The 19,857-nt window shown below is 38.2% G+C and overlaps 1 protein-coding gene across 2 annotated transcripts in view; it reads left to right on the top strand.

Moving 5' to 3' along the window:
- Positions 1–603: 603 nt before the first annotated feature.
- Positions 604–19,857, top strand: part of LOC101859465 (solute carrier family 12 member 4) — a 33,688-nt gene continuing 14,434 nt past the window's right edge. Inside the window, exons 1-16 of one of the 2 annotated variants that reach the window (XM_005093176.2) lie at positions 604–708; positions 1,461–1,767; positions 2,050–2,108; positions 3,343–3,423; positions 4,384–4,530; positions 6,066–6,251; positions 7,560–7,798; positions 9,366–9,571; positions 11,301–11,438; positions 12,188–12,286; positions 13,144–13,201; positions 14,292–14,416; positions 15,758–15,950; positions 16,531–16,728; positions 17,031–17,135; positions 18,161–18,267. In XM_005093176.2, coding sequence (XP_005093233.1) covers positions 1,467–1,767; positions 2,050–2,108; positions 3,343–3,423; positions 4,384–4,530; positions 6,066–6,251; positions 7,560–7,798; positions 9,366–9,571; positions 11,301–11,438; positions 12,188–12,286; positions 13,144–13,201; positions 14,292–14,416; positions 15,758–15,950; positions 16,531–16,728; positions 17,031–17,135; positions 18,161–18,267 — 2,242 coding nt within the window. In that variant the 5' untranslated portion in view covers positions 604–708; positions 1,461–1,466. Of the gene's footprint in view, positions 750–1,460; positions 1,768–2,049; positions 2,109–3,342; positions 3,424–4,383; positions 4,531–6,065; positions 6,252–7,559; positions 7,799–9,365; positions 9,572–11,300; positions 11,439–12,187; positions 12,287–13,143; positions 13,202–14,291; positions 14,417–15,757; positions 15,951–16,530; positions 16,729–17,030; positions 17,136–18,160; positions 18,268–19,857 lie in introns of both variants that reach the window. The other variant, XM_013079670.2, reaches the window with a different exon arrangement.

The raw sequence follows: 19,857 nt of genomic DNA, 5'->3' as shown, positions 1-19,857 counted from the left end.
CCCCCCACCCCTGCATATGACTGTCAATGTGCTGCAGTCTTCTGAACACGTCTGGAGCAGTCCAGTCTTTTGTTCTCTATCACGAATTAGCACCATGATTCAGTTTAGTTTTTTGTTTTAGTAGAGGTTTTACGGCGCTCAGGACTGCATAAGGTCATATGAGCGCCAGAAGATTAGAGGTGTTACAAGATCAAGAGAGTAACAAACATTAAAAAAAAGAAGGAGGGGAGATAAGGACGATAGATGTTTGATAGGAAAGAAGAAGCAAACCACACCAGGGCACCCGCCAACCACCCACGCACCATGATTCGTTCGCGCGTGAGCAAAGAGAAGCTAAAAAGACAGGAGAAGGGACAGAGAGAAAACTGAGAGATTTGGTAGAGAGTGAGAGATAGACAAGCCGGCAGACAGGAGGACAAACAGACAGACAGATTGACAAACAGAGAAATGTACAGGCTTCCCTTGAGAAAATTAATTGGTATTTAAATCTAGATTTAAGCAAATTTTGCCACCACTTTGATCTACTATGAAATGCGAAAATTGTCTGGCAGAAAAGGCAACTCATCGAGAGGGCAATGATGCTTCCGGTCACTGTTTCGAATTTTGCTAGCGGCTAGCCAATAGCCATGGTCGACGGCTTAAGAGCTACTTTCAACATTAGAATTGTATTTTAACAGTTGACAGGCCTTGAATTTTCGACTAGACGAGGTAAACTGGTCATCCTGGAGGGTGAATACACATAGATCTAGGTCCGTTGTTTTTTTTGTCACTTTCATGACTTACTGAAAGAAAAATGGCGATCTTTGAATGCCAATGCCAATGGACTTACGTCAACACCGAAACAACCGTTCTTACAGTCTCAGTTAGATCTACTCTTGACTTTCACTTTCAGTTCCCCAAGAACGGGGCTGCCTCTCACTTTCTGACTTAGGTCTAGAATCTAGATGTAGATCTAGATCTAATGTCTAATGTATGAGATGTATTGTGTATTACACTTTATGAATTAAAATCTACCCGAGATGTGTTTTACACTCTAATATGAATCCCCCCCCCCCCGCACACACACACGCACACTTAGTAAGCCTACACCAGCAGTGGAATTTCTGTATTAGGCCTATTTGTGTACACATTTTGTAAACACTGAATGGGTTCTTTTACTTACAGACTCACAGAAGCTTCACTGAGTTAAAAATAATCAAGCAGTAGGCCCTACCTTTCCATGATATGTTTGGCTCCAGTTGATTCAGCTACACTGACAAACTAAACTTACTGCTGTTACTTGGACAAATTGTTGAGTTCTTGACTCTTTATTTTAGTCTTGGTTCTTTAGAAACCTTTGTTGTATCTTCATACAAAATTGAAATTATACCTATGTATTAGAATAAACTTTGTAATGTGTGTTGGTTACTTGCTTGACAAAAATATGACAATTTAACCAATGTTTATTTTTGTCTTTTAAGGGCAATATGACAAAATCCAAGTCACAGCATGATAGCAAGATTAAGAAGACATCTTCATGGCACTCAGGGGACTTGAAAAAGACTGCTTCACTAGAAGACCAGTTCTTCTCTGAGAGAGCTGTCACTCATCATTCGCCAGCTATGGGCCGCTTCACCGTTACCAGAGTTCCAGAGGTTGGAGTAAATCTTACAAGAAATGCTGATGTTCGCAGCGGCACTGACCAGTCAGATCAGGGCTCCCGTGTCATGCCGATCAGCATATTTGATGAGCCGACAGTGCAAAGGAAGACACGAAGCACCCCGGAAGGTATGTAAATGTATTGTGAGTGATTCAATCATGACAGTTTTGTTTTTTAACCTTTTATAGTTTTTGATAGAGATGAGGGATTTGTAAAGGTATTATGATTTAGTTTTACCAGTAATTTACAGAACCCTTTTAACCCCCAAAATTTTATTTTCAATCTGTTATGATTTCAAACATGGAAATCGTTTGTGGTCACTTTGGCTGTACATTAATCTTGAATAATTACGTGAAACGAAGTGGATCATTTCCATTAAAACTGGTCCTGTGTACACAATTCTCTTTCAGGTACTCACCAGCTGAGCTTTGATGGGTCTTATGATACTCATACTCTCACCCTATATGAGGTAAAGAAGATTACAGTTAAGCATGCACATAGGGAAATCGGCGAGACATGGAAACCTTTTTGTCATGTCGGAATTTCGTAGAATTTGAGGCTCTTTCATAGATAAATAGATGTTAAGGGAGGTAGACAAAGCTGGAAAATCCGGTCAAACTTTTCATGAATTATGTCCCCATGCACACCAACATGCATGTTAGATTCATAGTTTTTTTTGTTTTGGTAAGTACTTTAAGGCACTTGTAACTGCATTAGGTCATATGAGAATGAGGAACGCATTAACCATTTTTGGTTTGGTTAGAATTATGAATTTTGCCAGTGTGGTGGCATTTGCTGTCAGATTTCGAATGAGGGACCTATTGAATAAGAGGCGAACACTGTAACCTCTAAACCACAAGGGCCCCCCCTCATAGTTGTTAAATTTTATTTTGCAGTTTTCAGTTTTTGACTTTGATTTTTATCCAACTCTGACTCTGGCTAGGATCACCCCTTTTTTTTATCTAGAAACGTTTCAATTTCTTATGCTCCGCTCTCTACTGCAACTTCACTTTGACTTAACTATAAAGAAGCAGTTATGGACTGAAAATCTGTTTACAATGTACATTTTTCACTATTTGCATGTTCGCTATTTGCATGCTTGACTGTACTTACCTTTTGTTAAATTTTTGTTGATTATCAAGTGCAGGAGAAATAAACGATACTTTGAAGTCAACAATTAATGCTTTTCATAATTCTTGCATGTACAGTGCCCCCCTTACACGAGTTTAGACTAACTTAAAAAGGAATGCATTTCATCCTTCCTGCTGCTGATCGATTCAATTTTTGTTTGGTCATTTAATTAAATCCTTATAAGGATGGACATAATATTCTGCTTATATTGTTTAAATAAAAAAAATAAAAAAAATACGCCTTACGTTCCATTATGTGTTCACATGAATCATAGTAGTAGTTAATTCACCTTGTACAATGAATTGCCATCAGAAGAGATGTGTTTTGAAAACCATGAATAAAAATATATTATACAGGGATGCCGAATCTCAGATTTTTTCCGTCTTTTTTCATACACTTTCAAAGGAAAGGGGAATGATAAGAGAAATGTTTTTGTTTGCTCATTTAAAGATTTTACAAGATTCGTTTTAGGTGAGGTGTGATACTCCGCTCATTTTCCGTAAAAAAAAAAAAAATCATTTGGCATCCCTGATTATAAAAGCTCTCTGTTCCCTTACTGCTCTTTGTTTCAGGATGATTTGCAGGAAGGAGACACGGTTCTGAGGGTTGTCAAAAAAACTGTTGATTCTAGTTCAGACTCGGGGAATGCACAAGTAGGTTCTTGAAAGCAACCCAGGTTATACATGTAATGAACCAGTTTGTTATTCATGCAATGTTGACTTTATAAAGTGATGATCGGTGTCTTTTCTTTTCTCGTCACTGAGCTCAAGGCATCGGCATGATCTGTACCTCCATGTGTGTTGTCAGAAAATCATGCAAGGTGACCTCAAGGTCCACCCTTGAAAATTGTTCCCTCATTTCCTTCTGATTGTCTGTCTTTCCAGTTTCCATTTGTCTTTTTTCTTCCTGTTATTGTCCACCTTGAAATCACTAGAGAGTGGTTTTAAGAAGTGCTATAGTTCAAGAATAAAATTATGTTTCTTGATCGATTATTTTAGAACTCATTCAGTTAACGGTCTTTTTTGGTAACTTCAGTGACTCTGCTCTGCTGTCAAAGGTTAGATATCTGCATTTGAAAAAAATGTGCTTGTAAATGACCGTTAGCTTTTTCTCTTTCATTGAGGCCTAGTCAGTACGAGGGGGGTTCAAGAAGTCTTTAGTTTAAATATGAAAGAATCAAGATAGAGCTTTGTAACTTAGCTCACATACTTTTATTTCTCTACACAGTCATCATGCAAAGTAACACATTTCTTATTTTTAGTTAATGTAGCTTGAGGTATACCTTTTCTTTTGGTGCCAACTCCATTATTTTGATGAGTGCTACATCCCCACAATACCACACGCCACACTTATTAGCTACATCCACACTGTTTTGTTTAAATGGTTCTCAAATTATATGTGTGCTTCCCCATTCCCCCCCCCCCCTTTTGACCTTTGCAAATTTGTCTTAGGTTTTAAGATTTTGCTCCTTTTCCTTTCTAGCTTGTTTATTGTTGATTTGACCTGGACAAGAAATGGGGGTTGCATGAATAGAAAGATTTGTAGACATTTGCTTTAAAATGAATTATTTTTTTCCTGTAGTTAAAAGAGAACACATGAACTATTTCCAACAGAAAGCAAACCTTGGTACATTTTTTGGTGTCTTCCTCCCCTGTTGCCAAAACATTGTTGGAGTGATCTATTTTCTACGCTTCCCCTGGATTGTCGGCTGTGGAGGCATAATGGAGGCCTTTATCATTGTATTTATTTGTAATATGATGGTGAGTGTGACAAAAGTGATGTATGATATTTAGAAACAGCGTAAGGGATCTGTAGAGTGACATGCTTAGGGTTTGTTAAGGTTATATTGTGATTATTTTTCATGCCATTATTGAAACAGTAATTTGCCAAGATGCACTGTGCATGAAACCATGACTTCCTGACTATCAAGCATATCTCAAGAGATGGAGGTTTGTAATGTCTCCGTATCCTGCCAACTGCAGTGCTTTGTTGTAGTTGTAATGATGTTTTTTTTTATCTCCCATCAATACTAATTAAATCAGTTAGGAAGCAGGCCACTTTGACCTTGCTTGTCAATGTCAACCCAGGCTGAGAGGGATACAAAGTTCCAGCAGAAAGATGGAGATACTTGATAAAAATTCTCCCCTCGCTGGAATTAAATGCATGTCTTCTGCCAAGTGCCTAAACGCTACACCATAGATGCTCGTTGCAGCAATGCTTAAAAAAATTAGAAGCTTTCTATCCGGGGCAGAGTAAGTTGGTGTTGTTTTTTTGTTAAAAAAAACTTTAAAAAAATATTAGTCTTATAAGTGAATGTCATATAACCATACATCTTTTTTTACATGGACCTTGTATAGAAATTCTGGGGCTTCAAGGAATAATCAATGATGCAGCCACAGTGCAGAAAAGTTGTATGTTTATTTATTACAGTTTTGGATGTCTAGACCAAACTGAAAATAATTGTACATAAATGAATATTTTACTTAGTTGTCGAAATAATTTAGATTGTTTGAGAGGTGAGCTTCATCAAATCTACCTGTCAGGACGAGTAAGAAACTCACTAAGTAAAAAGAAGGAGGTACATAATAATATAGGTTTCCCTGCACTGAAGTTGAAGTCAAGGCTGCGGGTAAGGGTGAGGAGCCTAGCCCTTACATCACTGATGCCAGTGCACATCTGCAGTGCGCTTGATTATATAATCAGGGATGTCAAATCTCCGGTTTTTCCGGCTTTTTCCGTCTTTTTTCATACACTTGCATAGGAAAGGGGATAGGTAAGAGAAATGTTTTTGTTTGCTCATTTAAAGATTTTACAAGGTTCGTTTTAGGTGAGATGTGATGCTCTGCTCATTTTCAGTTTTTTTTTCAAAAATCATTTGGCATCTCTGTATAATGATATTGATGCAGAAGCCTTTAGGCATTTCACTCTCTTTACCCAAAGAACTCAAGTGTACCCTTGAGAGTGTCTACCTTGTACCCTTCTGTGTACTAAGTACACACTTGAGGGCACAGCCTGGCAGGAACTCTCTGGTGAACAATTCTGGCAGGCTCATAGGGACAGGGCTCTAAAGGTTGAATTTATTAGGACATTTTCTAATATGTTATGTCAGTTATCAAGACTTTTTGTTTTAAAACTTATGTTTGTAGCTGCTAATGAGGTTGCTTAACTTTACTTGATTACTTGATCCTGGGAACAACATCATATTCTTAGCACTCCGGGCATTGCTTAATAAGTTTAGTGAAGCTCATGCTGATTCATCTCTGAGTGTTGATATCTTTTTTTTGTGTTTCCCCAGAGTGTGACAACTGCTTTGTCCATGAGCGCCATTGCCACCAATGGGCGGGTCACTGCTGGTGGCACCTACTTCATGATCTCAAGGTCTCTGGGTCCTTCTTTCGGTGGTTCTGTGGGTCTGCTGTTCTTCCTAGGAACATCCATATCTGTGGCCATGTATTATGTTGGCACAATTGAAGTATTGTTGGTAAGAAAATTGGCTTCAGAGCTGATGTTTCAATGGGAAAAAGCTCAAGTGAGAAAAAGAAAGCTCTGTAGAATGGATTGTGTATACATTGCCATCAGTTCTAGTATAATCAATGATACTATTTTGCACAAGGCATGTGAAGGGAACATTCAACTAAGCAAAATACTTTGTTCTGTGACGAGCCAAATCTGAATATATATAATTAGAATTTTTTTTTTAGGGATCTAACTAGTTGACCCAGTTTTTGAATGTTCTGGAAGTAGGCTGTCTTTATCTAGTGCAACACTTAACGAAGTAGATGTTTCTCTAGAAATTTACTTTTATTTCACCAGGTTAGATTTTGCACTTCTGTGTAGATTTGTGAGGCATCATGGTGAAATCAGGCAGTCGTTAAAATAATTAAATCGAAGATATCGACGTTTTTCCTCCAGTTTGACCTTTTTTTGGGTCTAATTCTTGTTTTTTGGCTCCACACCTTTTATGTCCATTTAAAAACATATTTCTGTGTGGATTTGACTGAAAAACATTAATTTATGTCACAAAAAATGTAAATTTCAGTTTTCTAGAACTCAAGCATTGGAAATCACCAAACTTTGGCCGCCATTTTCTTGCTAATTTTACATTTGAAACCAGGCGACCCCAACCTCCTTCAATGGCAAATATCGTGACTGGTATTCAAGATAGGCGTGTATTTTTTTTCTTTAAAAGATAATCAAATGAACAAGCTTTAAGATAATACCAACAACTCCAGATGCCCAAAAATTGACGAGGGCCTGATTCTACCGAGTCGTGTCACATTTAGCTTATGAAATTTAGCAATGTTGTTCTGTTCCCAAATGTGATACCCCTATTTGGATCATTTAACCAAAAGGACCTGTGACACCGATATATATATATATCACTGTGTAAATTATTTGCCCTTGCCCGGAAACAGCGATAGATTGGTGTGTGCTAGTCTGCAATAAAATTGTAGGCCTAGTCTGTACAAGGATAAAAACGGTAAAAAATGACGTCTAGAGGACTTGTAGGTTCGTGGTAATTGTTGTACAGGTCAAGGCAGCTCAAAGAAGAGAGAATTGGTTTGACTAAAGCAGGTACGCGGAGTTCATGGAGTATGTAGTCATGTTTTTTTCTCAGGAAGCCAAGGGACGGGTTATTTTGGGCTCAGGAGGTCAGGGTTGTTTGGAGTATTTTTCAACATGAAGGGTTTTTGGTAGAAATTGCCCCAGTGAAAAGCCTATGCACACATCTAACAGACAAGAGGTTGAAAATGATTGATAAGGTGATCATTTTAGCTTTATTCCACAGACTTACATTGCCCCTGAAATGGCCGTGTTCAAGTCCACTGGAGACAATCCGCACGCTGAAGCCAATAACTGTCGTTTGTATGGCACTGCTCTGTTGCTGGTCATGTCCATAGTTGTCTTCATTGGGGTTAAGTGTGTTTCTCGCTTTGCACTCTTTGCCATTGTGTTCCTGGTAGCTGCGCTGCTGAGTGTCTTCGTTGGGCTGGGTATGGCAGCAGCTGGGGCTGGTGAAACGTTCTGGTGAGTTCTTGTTGACCCCCCCTTGTGAAATTCATCTTGGTAAGTCTTTTACGGTGCTCGCAGCTGCATAAGGCAAGGTCATATGAGCGCATGGAACACACTAAACATTTTCAGTTGGTAGGAAATTTGGAATTTTTGCCCGGGTGGTGGCCGAAGTCTACTCTTATCGATTTTGGACTACCTAGGGATCTTCATTGTGCGCAACTTGCACAGCGGACCTCCGTGATTTTTCGCCCTTTTCTGAGAAGGCTAGGTGTAGATCTTTCCTACCTGAAGATCAGGGGCATGGTTAAAAGACAGTAATAAGAAGAAGCTAAGGAGTAGCAGTAGAAAGGCTGCAGAAAGAGTCAGGAGCCCAGAGGAGGGGGCAAAGGGGATGGGGGCAGAAAGTTGAGACGAAAGCAGACGACAGAACATTTTTAGAGAGCAGGAAAAGATGTGAAAGGAGAAAATTTTAGAGAAGGAAATTTACCGTCACTATCCAGATTCGAACCCGGGACCTATTGAATGATAGGTGAACACCTTAATCCCACCCCCCCACCCCCCCTTGTGGAATGTGTTTTACTGTCGGTATAAGGTCTAGATCAAGGTGCTACATGGGTCGTTCTGAAAGGAAAAAAAACCCCAAACAGTTATAAGAATTTTCCCCAATTTTTTTCTCTTGAGAATTTCTATACTGGTTGATTCAGCAAGAAGTTACTGTACTGAAATTAAATGAACAAAGAAGAGCAGAAAGGCTGTTGCGTGTTTATTGTTCTCTTCTATACTCTACAAACCAGTATCAAGAATATGTGGAAAGAAATAACCTCGATGAGTTGCTCCAAATTTTTTATTTTGCTCTCTCACTTAAGCAGTGTCAGCCTGAAACTTTTTTAATGACAACAGTGACAGTAAACTCTGCCGTTATTTCATCAACAGTCACAGTGTTATATAACAAGAAAACACTGGCAAGTCTTTCTTTACCACCATACATGAATTTGTCTCTTGAAAAGCGCATTGAGCTACTTTTTTTGGAAATGCGTTATATAAATGTTATATATTATTATTATTATTAGTAACATATTATTATTATTAAGTCTTGTCGGCCTGTCTTACTTTTTCCTCGGCACCAAGTGACCATTATATTGTCAGTGTACTGTTCTTTACCTTGAAAATTCAAATTTTATAGAAAGTTGTCAGTTACTGTAGACTTTATTGTAAGGGTGCGAAAGTCTGAAGGTTGGAAGTAAATAGGGATATTTATATTTTGATTAAAAAGAGTGAACTTGAGAGTTCTGGAAACACAATGCATGGTAAATAAATTTTAGAACTAATTTTATCCGGTTTTTTTATCATTAAACAGTACCGCAATTTCAATTTTTGTGAGCCCTGTGTTAATAATATGGTTCTAGCTTGTGATTTATGGAAAGTTTTTGAAAATGTCAATTATGAAGAAAAGTTTTATCATTTGTCGGAATACGGCTATTTTAATTTCCTTTCTTTTATAAGGAAAAAAAAACCCTGATCATGTAACTGATTTAGTACAGCTATTCTAATTTTCACTTTCTAATTCTCCTTCACTGTTCAGGGTTTGCGCCTTAGGCGAGCGGCTTGTGCGCTACAGTCTTGTACATAACAACGGCTCGTGGGAGTGCCACAAACAGCCATCAGGCCCCCTGTACTCTGCGTACTGTCACAAACACAATGACTCTATGGTGTGTGATGACTACTTTGAGAAGAACGAGGCCAAACTCATTCCCGCTATTCCTGGTTTCAGTATGAGGCTGCTTGAAGGTGAGATGAATTGGTCTCTTCAAAACATATCCTTTTTTTTTTACCTTTGACAAAATTCTTTGTTCAGGCCCCACTGGATTAAAAAAAAAAATTTCTCATGTTTTGTTTTGATGGTCAAAAGATACATTTCTTAATATGGTATACTTGCCTTCGCTTGCTTATTGATTTCTTTGGTAGTAAAGGCAGTATGAGAAGGTATTTCCTGTGAGATCAGATTGTTTCACAGTGTTTCTATTCATAAGTGAAGAAATGCTTTTGTTAGAAACACTTGTAAAACAAGTCTTTGGCTCTTTTTGCACATGATGTGATGTTCAAATGGCAAAGTATTTCTCCAGTGAAGTGGAGGGTGTACCATTAACTCCGGAGGTATCAGTATCATGCTGAGCTATGATGCAGTTGACCCTGGTTTGAATCCTCAACAGAGCTTTTTGGGAGTCCTTCTTTCTTATCAAACATCTTTCGTCTTGATCTCTCCTTCTTTTTTATGTTTGTTACTCTCTTGTAACACCTCTAATCGTCGGCACTTATATGACCTTATTGTGTTGAAAAGTGCCGTAAAATATTTACTAAAACTAATACTTTTGGGAGCTTAGTTTTGTCCCGTTGGAGATGGATGTCGGATTTGGAAGTCTTATACCTTAGATATCCTTAGTGTTGAAACTGTATCACACGGTCAACGAACATGGATTCTCTCGGACATATCTTTTCTAGATTATGAAAAAATTGTTCTTTTCCTTTTATGAGTCATTTGTACAAAAATCTTTGTGGGGCATTACAATAAAAGATTTCCACATTGCACTGTGTTTGCAAATGTGTCATAATAAACTTGGATAACAAATTGGGGTATTAGTTTTCTTGTTTTGTTTTGCTACCCCTTTGCTTACTTTTGTCCTGGGTTTGGGGTCAAGGTCTTATATGGTGGCTTTTAAGCACAAGGAGAGTTTTCTCTATAACCTAACAAATATAGACACCAATGAAACCAAACTTCTCCTATAGGTAGGGCAATGCCCAAATTTGGTGTAGATCAAGATATCTGGAAACCCCCGAAATCTGGGTTAGCTCGCTTGTCCTTAAAAGCGTCCATATGGTCTCTTGAGAGGCGGTTCATGATTTAATATACCCATCTCTATTTGTTGGCTGATGTGCTTCTGTGATGACATGTGACCATTTAACTGTGAAAGTTGATGTCTGTGTCATGATACCGGCAGATGTAAAATTCATCACGGCATACAAGAGTCACACATCGGAAAAATGTTGTGATGTGAAGTGTGCTGGAAACTTGCATATATTGCAGTCTCTGATATGTGCTCAATGTGTCGGTTTTCCTAAGTCACTTAAAGTCTGTTGTGCTTAACACTTTAGGTACTGTTGGGGACTTAAGTCGCCAGACCGTAGTATATGCTCATGACCGCTGGCAATTTTAGTCGCCGACTTGACCAGGTGCACTAAGCATAAACAACGGACAGAGCCACTGCACTGAAGTAAATTTACCAAAGGAAGTCACTCGATATGATAGTTGAATGGTTGATGAACCTCTGTGAATTTTTAAAGCTCATTTCTTGGGCTGCAAAGGGTTTTTTTATTTTAAAAAATCTACCGTGGCTTCAGCATTCTGAACTGGTGCGGTACTTGAGGGTTTTTCACTATATGAGCTTTCAGTACTGCAAGTGTTAAAGATGTTCCAAATTCCTCAACTGAAAAGTGATTTGTAAAAATGTTCTATTTTCAGCTTCATTCTACAATTTTTATACAAAAGCTGGCAACATTCCTGGGACTGATGTCAAGGCCAATCCCTCAAGAGACATTGTCACAGATATAACTACTTCATTTGTGTTTCTTTTTAGTATATATTTCCCGTCCATTACAGGTAAGTAAAAATGTTTGCCATAATGTTATGACCAAATTTCACTTGGTGCAAAAGTCAAGGCTCATTTAAGATATAAATTGTTATTATTATTATTGATAAATTGATGTCCAGTTGTGTTACAGATTTTTCACCAAAACAGTGGTTTCTTCAAGATCTCTAGTCCTATCAAGTACAGAGGCTATAAGAGATGATGTAGTCGTCTTCCAGTTATACTGAACATGTTTGTCATTTTTTCATTTTGTTGCAAAATTGTTTGTGACCTTGAATGATGTTGAAAAATCATCTATTTGAGACTGCTTGTTCATAACAAAGACTTGCCAAGAAAGTGATTGATTTTGATAGAATAAAATTGTTAATTTTTTACATCACATCATTTGTCTTTTAACATATTGATATAACATTTTCAGTTTCTGAAGGACTCTCAAGCTATGGAAATTACCAAATTTTGGTGGCTATTTTCTCGCTAATTTTGCATGTGCCTGTGAATGACAGTAATAGTTATATTGTATCATTGATTGTGTAGTGTAAAGCGCATAGAGCTTACTGTAGAGCAGTGTTACGTGTTATACAAATACTATTTTGTATTATTATTATTATTGTAACTGAACATGCGGTCACGTTTAAGTCTGTTTATTTCTGAAATAGCTTTTCTACTGCGTTCTTTCCGCAACTTATGCGCTATTGACTGGCAAATTTCCAGACTTTGTGGTCTCTTACACACAGTCCTCTCACCTTTTGGCACTCCTCAGGTGTGGAATCAGGTTCTAACTATTCGGGAGATTTAAGAGATGCTCAGAAGTCCATCCCGAGAGGTACACTCACTGCGGTGGCTGTCACGTCCACTATATGTATCCTTTATCCCAATGTTTGGGTACTGACTGTGATGTATTATAAAAATTTGTGCTGCTGCTAGATGGAAAATCAAGCGTATGTGAAGCATCGCAGTGAAATCAGGTGCTCGTCAAACTAATGAAATCAAAGACACTGGCATTTTTCTGGCCTAGGGCAATTTTTTTCTAATTTTCTTTCTTGTTTCAACACCTTTTATGTCCTTTTAAAAACACCTTTCTGTTTTTCTTTTATTGAAAAACGTTGATTAAATGCACAAACACTAAATTTTCAGTTTCCAAGGGCTCTCAAGATATGGAAATGACCAAACTTTGGTGGCTATCTATCTTCTTGCTAATTTTACCTCTGAAAGTAAGTGACCCTCACCTTCTTTAATAGCTAATATTGCAGCTTCTGTTTAACGTAGATTTATATTTTTCCACCAAAAGCATGGCAAAAGAACTTGCTTTAAGATGATACCAATATCCCTATATGCCCCAAAACTGACAAGGGCCTGATTCCATCACGTCGTGCCTCATATATTGATAAATATTCTGTAAGGGGGCTCTCGTGGTCTGGAGGTATGATGTATGCCTCTCATTCAAAAGTTCCAGGGTTCAGAATCTTACAACGCCCAACAAATTTCCCTGTCTAAATTTTTCTCCTAATTTCACTTTCTGGTTCTCTAGCCCTGTTCTGTCATCTGCTTTCATCTCCACTCTCAGAGTGTGGTAGATTTTCACCTTATGGAATCTAAGAGTGCAAACGATATCAATAAACACATCAGAAAAAGTTGTATTATTACAACTGTCTTCTTAAATTAACATGCAAAACTGTAATCTGAACTCGTGCAGTTCTCTTTGACCTCTCTGTTGAGATCTGTCTTCTGTTGTTTTGATGGGATCCTCTGTTGAAGGCAGTGTGCTGAGAGATAAGTAATGCTGACCTAAGCCTTTTCTGGCTGTTCCAGTTTCTTTGCAATATTTTATGTTTGCTTTGAAAGAATTTCATTTACAAACTTTTTTTGCTCAGTTTTCAACTTCCTAAATGTGTTTAATTGCTTTGTGAGCACTTTGTTATGCGGTCATTCTGTTTGATGTTGGACTGGAAGTTGATAGATCTAGTATTTTCTCCTTGCAAGTTGAATGTTATGTGTCGATAAAGATGGATTGAAGATAGGTTTGATTTCTGAGTGTTGTTTGTCACTTGAATTTCATTTAACTGTGACACAAGAACTGAAGTGCTTTTTGACAAAATAAAAATCTGTTGGATTGCAAAAGAGGTAAGAAAATGGAGAAGAAAAAAATACATTGACCACGCAAGATGCATTGACCCTGATTGAAGTTGCTCTGCAATACCCTAGGATGAGTGACAGCTTTTCTTTTTCTTCGCTGAGAACAAGTCATTCTCTTTATCCCTCTGATGTTTTACACATGGGAAGCCAATGATAGGAAAAACCTTGCAGCTTTTGTCTACAGCTATATGTTTTCTTTGTAAAGCAGTGTCTTTGCATAGTTTACTGTAATTATTTTTACACAATTCAGAAAAGCTATGAAAAGGGTCAAGATTTCAGGAGCCTTGTGACAAAACAATTAGATCATCTATGTCAGAAAAGTTAAATAGTTTTTGAAAAGCAGATTTTTGATAAACCATCTGTATTCTGTGAAAGACAAACCTGTACCATTGCAATATATGATCATTAGACACCTAATTCTGTTATGTGGTAGAATATTTTAAAGGAGTATAATTAACAGTTTCAGATGTGATTTTTTAAAATGGGGAAATAGGCAGAAATTTGATTATTTGAGATAATCCCCTTTTGTCACAAAAGCCTTTCCTTTTCAGACTTTTAAATGTGTTTAATTTTCTTCTTTCCTTTATATTTAAATTTATCTGAAATTTTTACGAGTATGTCTTCTCGTAATAGTGAAGATGCATACTAAGTTCTGCCTGACCAGTTCAAAAATGCGATCTCTTCTTTGATTTGTGGAGCTGGTTGATTTTCTTTTCTCATTGTGAATCCAGATTTGGTGACAGCATTGGTATTAGTGGTGATCTGCTTCTGTCTATAATGGCCTGGCCAACAAAGTGGGTGGTTTTGACCGGTGCATTGACAGCCACAGTGGGTGCCGGCATGCAGGCTCTGGCTGGTGAGCTGGCTGGGAAATTTGTTTGTAAAAGTTACTAAAGATACTGCCTATTTCATTGTCGTTGTTGTTTTTGTTGTTTTGTTTTTTTAAACTGTTCTTTCGTGTATAGTTAATGTATGGTTAATATAGTGTAAAGCGCATAGAGCCTGCTGCTGAGCGGGGATATGCACTATACAAATGCTATCTATTATTATTATTTATTATTATTATGGTTGTGAAAGTTCTATATGCGGTTGAACTGGTTTTTCTTGTTTCTGTGAAATATTTTTTCTTGTGTGAATGATTATGTGATTGGTGTAAATTAAAGCGCTCAGAGCTTATACTAGTATGGGATAGAGCGCTATATAAATGCAATCTATTGTTATTATTATTATTATCTTTTAAGTGAAGACTTGTGTTTTGCAGGGGGGTTGGGTTTTTTTGGAGGGGAGGAGGGTGGGAGCTGAGTGGGGGGCAGCTTTTAGGGAGTATTGGTGTTTTGATGGTTTTTAAAAAAGATATGTAAAAAAAATGCAGTTATCAAGCACAGATTTCACACTTTATGTACTAGCAAAACCTAATGGCAACATTGCCTAGATAAGGACCTTATTTGTATATGGTGTCTCCAATTAATAACTTTTTGTGAGTAATTTTAGACTCTAAAACTTTGAAAGAATTACTGTTCAACAAAAACTCTACATTATCTTTAGAACAGGTTTGCATAGCAGATTTACCATTACTTTCTCGTTACTATTTAACATTCTTTCCCCTTTCCTGTCTTCTTTTTCTTTGTTTGTTGTGTGCTTTTCTTGCTATTTATAAACCACAACATCTGTGGTGTAATAGTTACGCTCTTTGGCAGACTTCTTAAAAACCTGTGTTCAGTCCCGATATGGGATTGCCTGTTTTATTTTGCATATCAAACTTTATGTTCCATGTTTGATCTTACTCGTCAGCGCGGTTGGCCTCGACAGGCAGCGTTGAAGCAGGCCACCTCTTACCCTTCCAGCCCCATGCGTGTATATTTTCAGCAGTGCTTGTACCTCCCACCATCCCAAGAGCATATATTCTCAGTTTAGGGGGTACTGAATTTGCACATTTTTCGAATTTAGCAAACCTAATTAAACGTTAATTTTCACAATATTTGTTCGTTTACTTTTAAAGATTGTTATATGTTATTATCCAAACCTCATTACAAAGATACTACATCACTTTTTAGAATGCATGCCTCTTTTTCTGAAATACTGCTGTATTGGCTGGGACTGGGGTTAGTGGGTGCACAAAAATGGCTGGGGCTGGAAGGGTTAAATTATCATCTAATTAATCATTTCGGTTCGAAAAATGTTTTATATTTGTACACAGGCGCCCCGCGACTCCTACAAGCCATTGGTGAGGACCAGATCCTCCCTGCCTTGGGTTTCTTCTCTGTCAAATGGCATGGAGAGCCTATCCGTGGCCTGTTTATGACGTACCTCATTGCTGAGCTTGGCATTCTCATCGCTTTCCTGGACTACGTCGCCCCTATTGTCACCATGTTTTTTCTCATGTGTTATGGGTACGTTTTTGACTAACGGATTTAATTTCTGCCGGACAAGTGTAACTATTCAAATCTGAAATGACTTTGCCATGTTTTTGTTCCCTACTTTATTCTTGTTTCTGAATTTTGCCATTTATCAAAATTATATTCTAACATCATTTATTGATATTTTTTATGTAATTTCAAGCTGAGAGCAAATTTTTTACATGATTGAATGATGCCTCTGCTTTTACGTTTATTATTAATTATCTATTAGGAAACTAAATATCTTTTTAGTGATTGTGATTCTGGTATTTCTTTATTTACAATTTTAGGTGTTTGGTCTGCAAAATCTTCCAATTTTTCTCCAAATGTGACTATTTGATATAGAGCTGACAAAGTAAACAAGCCTAATAGCGAGTCTGAACAAATACAGTGTGAGGGAGGGGGGGGGGGGGGGGAGAGAGAGAGACAGAGAGAGGGAGACAGAGAGAGGGGGAGGGAGAGTTCAACTTCCTTCATGATCATTGAACGGAGCGGAGAGGGAGTGGAAGAATGATTATATATTAGGTTGCTGCCCCTTTATTTCTTCACAAGCCTTTCTTGGAAATCTGTGCAGGTTCATCAACTTTGCGGTGACTCTCCAGTCGCTGGTGGACACCCCTCACTGGCGACCGAGCTACCGCTGCTACCACTGGACCATCACACTGCTCGGCACGGCTCTCTGCGTCACGACCATGTTTGTCTGCGACTGGATTTACGCCCTCGTCGCCATTGTGCTGGCTTTTTTGCTCTATGAGTACATCGAGTACAAGGGGTAGGAGTTAGTCTTATTGGATTAGAGGAGAGTGTTGCAAGTGTTGGGGAATCGCATATTGTTAGAGCAATCTGTGAATTCAAATTTTGAGTTATTTCAGTTCGACTGGGTTTTTTTCAATCTTGTTTTGCTGCCTGAGAGTGTTCTCTCTCTCTCTCTCTCTCTCTCTCTCTCTCTCCCCCCCTCCCTCCCTCACACTCTTTCTTTTACTATTACTTTCTCTTTCTCACTCTCTCAAAATTTTAAGTTTAGTCTTGGCCCAAATCCCTTTCTAGCTTTATATGATGTCTTTCTTTCCTCAGGGCTGAGAAGGAATGGGGTGATGGCTGCACAGGCTTGTCCATGTCAGCGGCTATCTTTGCTCTCAACAAGTTGAACAAAGAATTCCATCACACGAAAAACTGGAGGTACTGTCATCAAATGAAGGAATGGAAGAAATGAGAGATTTCTTTTCATTTCTCCGGAAAAGGAAGGGTTCTCTTTTTTTTTTTTAATGGTAATTTAAAAACTCAGATTTTTCAACCAAGACAAAATTAAAAAAAAAAAAAAAAAAGAAAGTAAGAGAGAACAACGCAAACTGAAAATCATGTGTGTTACGGCGCGGTAGAATCAGGCACTCATCAGATTTTGGGCATGTGGAGTTATTAGTATATCATCTTAAGGCTTGTTCATTTGTCTTACTTTTGATGAAAAAAGCAGCCATCTATCTGGAATAGAAGTCGAGATATTTGCACTGATGGAGGTGGGGGTTGCTGTGATTTGTTGTTGTTGTTTTCAAATCCCTTTAGCTGCAAGCATTTCGCTCTTGGCTGCGAAATGCTTCCCTTTTATGAGTCAGAGGTAAAACTAGTGAGAAAATGATTGCCAAAGTCTGGTGACTTCCATAGCCTAAGAGTCCTTGAAAACTTAAAAAATGTACATTGTTGGGCCTTTCATAAACGTTTTTCTGCAAAATCCGCACAGAAATGTTTTGAAATGGACATAAAAGGCATTGAAGCAAAAATAAAAAACTCGATAAAAATTTCCCAACTAGTGGAAAAATACTGGTTCCCTCGATTTTGTTATTTTGACGAGCGCCTGATTTCATCCCGATGCCTCACATATGAGACAAATTTGACGGTGGTGGTTAACACTCATATCTATGGCTAATACTGTTCACAGCTTTTGTCTTGATTTCTCTAGCTTGACTTGGCTCAGATCATGCCTTGTTTTTCTGTTCAGAAATGAAACCCAGACTGACTTTCAGTATGATTGTAGAAGTTAGCTTAATCTCCAAACTAATCTACACAGGCCTAGGCCTATAGTGACCAAATTAATAATGTTTAAACAAATTACATGTGATACTAGTGTTGTAATTACTTTGATGATAAATAAAGTGTTCCAGTAGATTTTACAGAAATTTAAGGTGGTTTTTTTTAAAACTTCCTTTCAGGCCTCAGATCCTTGTGTTGCTTAAGATGGCAGATGTAGGTGACGATCTGACTCAGTTCTCTGTTGATGATTCTCGTCTTGTTATGCTGTCAAGCATGCTAAAAGAAGGTGATGTAAATAATTATAAATGATAATAAATAGCATTTGTATTGCGCATATCCCTGCTCAACAACAGGCTCTATGCGCTTTACACTATATTATTACCCCAGCAGACCATAGAACACTCAGAAACATTCTCAGCTTCCCGGGAAGCATACAGTGCAAGCAGCTGAATTATAAGCGCTCAAACACTAACAAACTGACAAGATCTTTTGCTGTCTATAGCCGGGTACCCATTCCCACCTTGGTGAAGTGAGGAAAATTCGTGTAAAGTGCCTTTCCCAAGGACTCAACGTCGGCCCCCTGACGGGATTCGAACCCACGACCTTATGGTTGCGAGTCCGAGAGCCTAACCACTAGGCCACGGACGCCCTGTAAACAGAGTTCTTATTTTTGAATACTCTTGCCTTTGAGAAATGGTAGGCTACTAGGTAAATGGCAATGAGGAGTAAGTATCTTGTCAGCAAATTATTTTGTTCAAAATGTAGTTGTTGTTGGGGTGTGTTCATTTTGCTTCTTGAGTAGGGATCTTCACAGGTCAGAGGATGGGTGGTTGGCTGGTGCTCTGGTGTGGTTTGCTTCTTCTTTTCTATGAAACATCTATCGTCCATATCTCCCCTTCTTCTTTTTTTTTGTTTGTTACTGTCTTGTAACACCTCTAATCTTCCGGCGTTCATACGACCTTATGCAGTTGCGAGTGCCATAAAACCTCTACTAAAACTAAACAGGTGAGAGTGGTGGCCAGTGCCACACACATTCAGCTACTGCCCTAAGATGTCAGGTCTTGTGGCATGACCACTTTGGATGCTCCTTCTCCATATATGAGGCAGCTTGGTGAAATCAGGCGCTCGTCAAAATAATTAAATGGGAGAAAATGGCATTTTTCTGCCAGTTTGGCAATTTTAATGGAATTTTTTTTTTTTGGCTTAACACCATTGTCGTCCAATTAAGAACACATTTTTGGGTGGATTTAACTGAAAGATGTTGATTGAGGGCACAAAAAATGTAAGTTTACAGTTTACATGGACTATCAAGCAATGGAAATAGCCAAACTTTGGCAGCCATTTTCTCGCTAATTCCACCTTTGAAACTAGGCGACCCCACCTTCTTCAATCTCAAATATCTTGACTTCTATTCAAGATAGATTGACATTTTTTAAACCGATAGCAAAACAAGTGAACAAGCTTTAAGATGATACCAATAACTCCACATGCCCAGAAATTGACGAGCGCCTGATTCCAGCACGTCGTCACATTTTTAAAAAAATTTGTTGTTGACTATTTGCACCATGGTGGACAGATGAAATTTGAGTCTGCCAGCAGTTTGAGCACTCAAGGCAAATTTATTTGTTTCTTAATCGTTTGATTGTAAAGGTGTGTTTATACATTTTTAATACTTTCGTTGACATCATTTAGTAAGTGGGCTGCTTTGCTTTGAACCTGCGCTGCCTGTCGGGGGCCAAGCTGGGCTGAGTGGGATATAGAATCTTAGCAGAAAGCCAAAAATACGTGATGAATTAGCTTCCCTATGTATGAATCAGACTTAAGGTCTCCTTCGTGCAGTTACAAAGTGTGTATTACATTACACAATGTTTTTTAA

The sequence above is a fragment of the Aplysia californica genome, unplaced genomic scaffold (genome assembly GCF_000002075.1).
Source record: "Aplysia californica isolate F4 #8 unplaced genomic scaffold, AplCal3.0 scaffold00059, whole genome shotgun sequence".
NCBI lineage: Eukaryota > Metazoa > Mollusca > Gastropoda > Aplysiida > Aplysiidae > Aplysia > Aplysia californica.
Note: the sequence above shows the minus strand (reverse complement) of the source record. Positions and strands in the feature narration are given on the sequence as shown.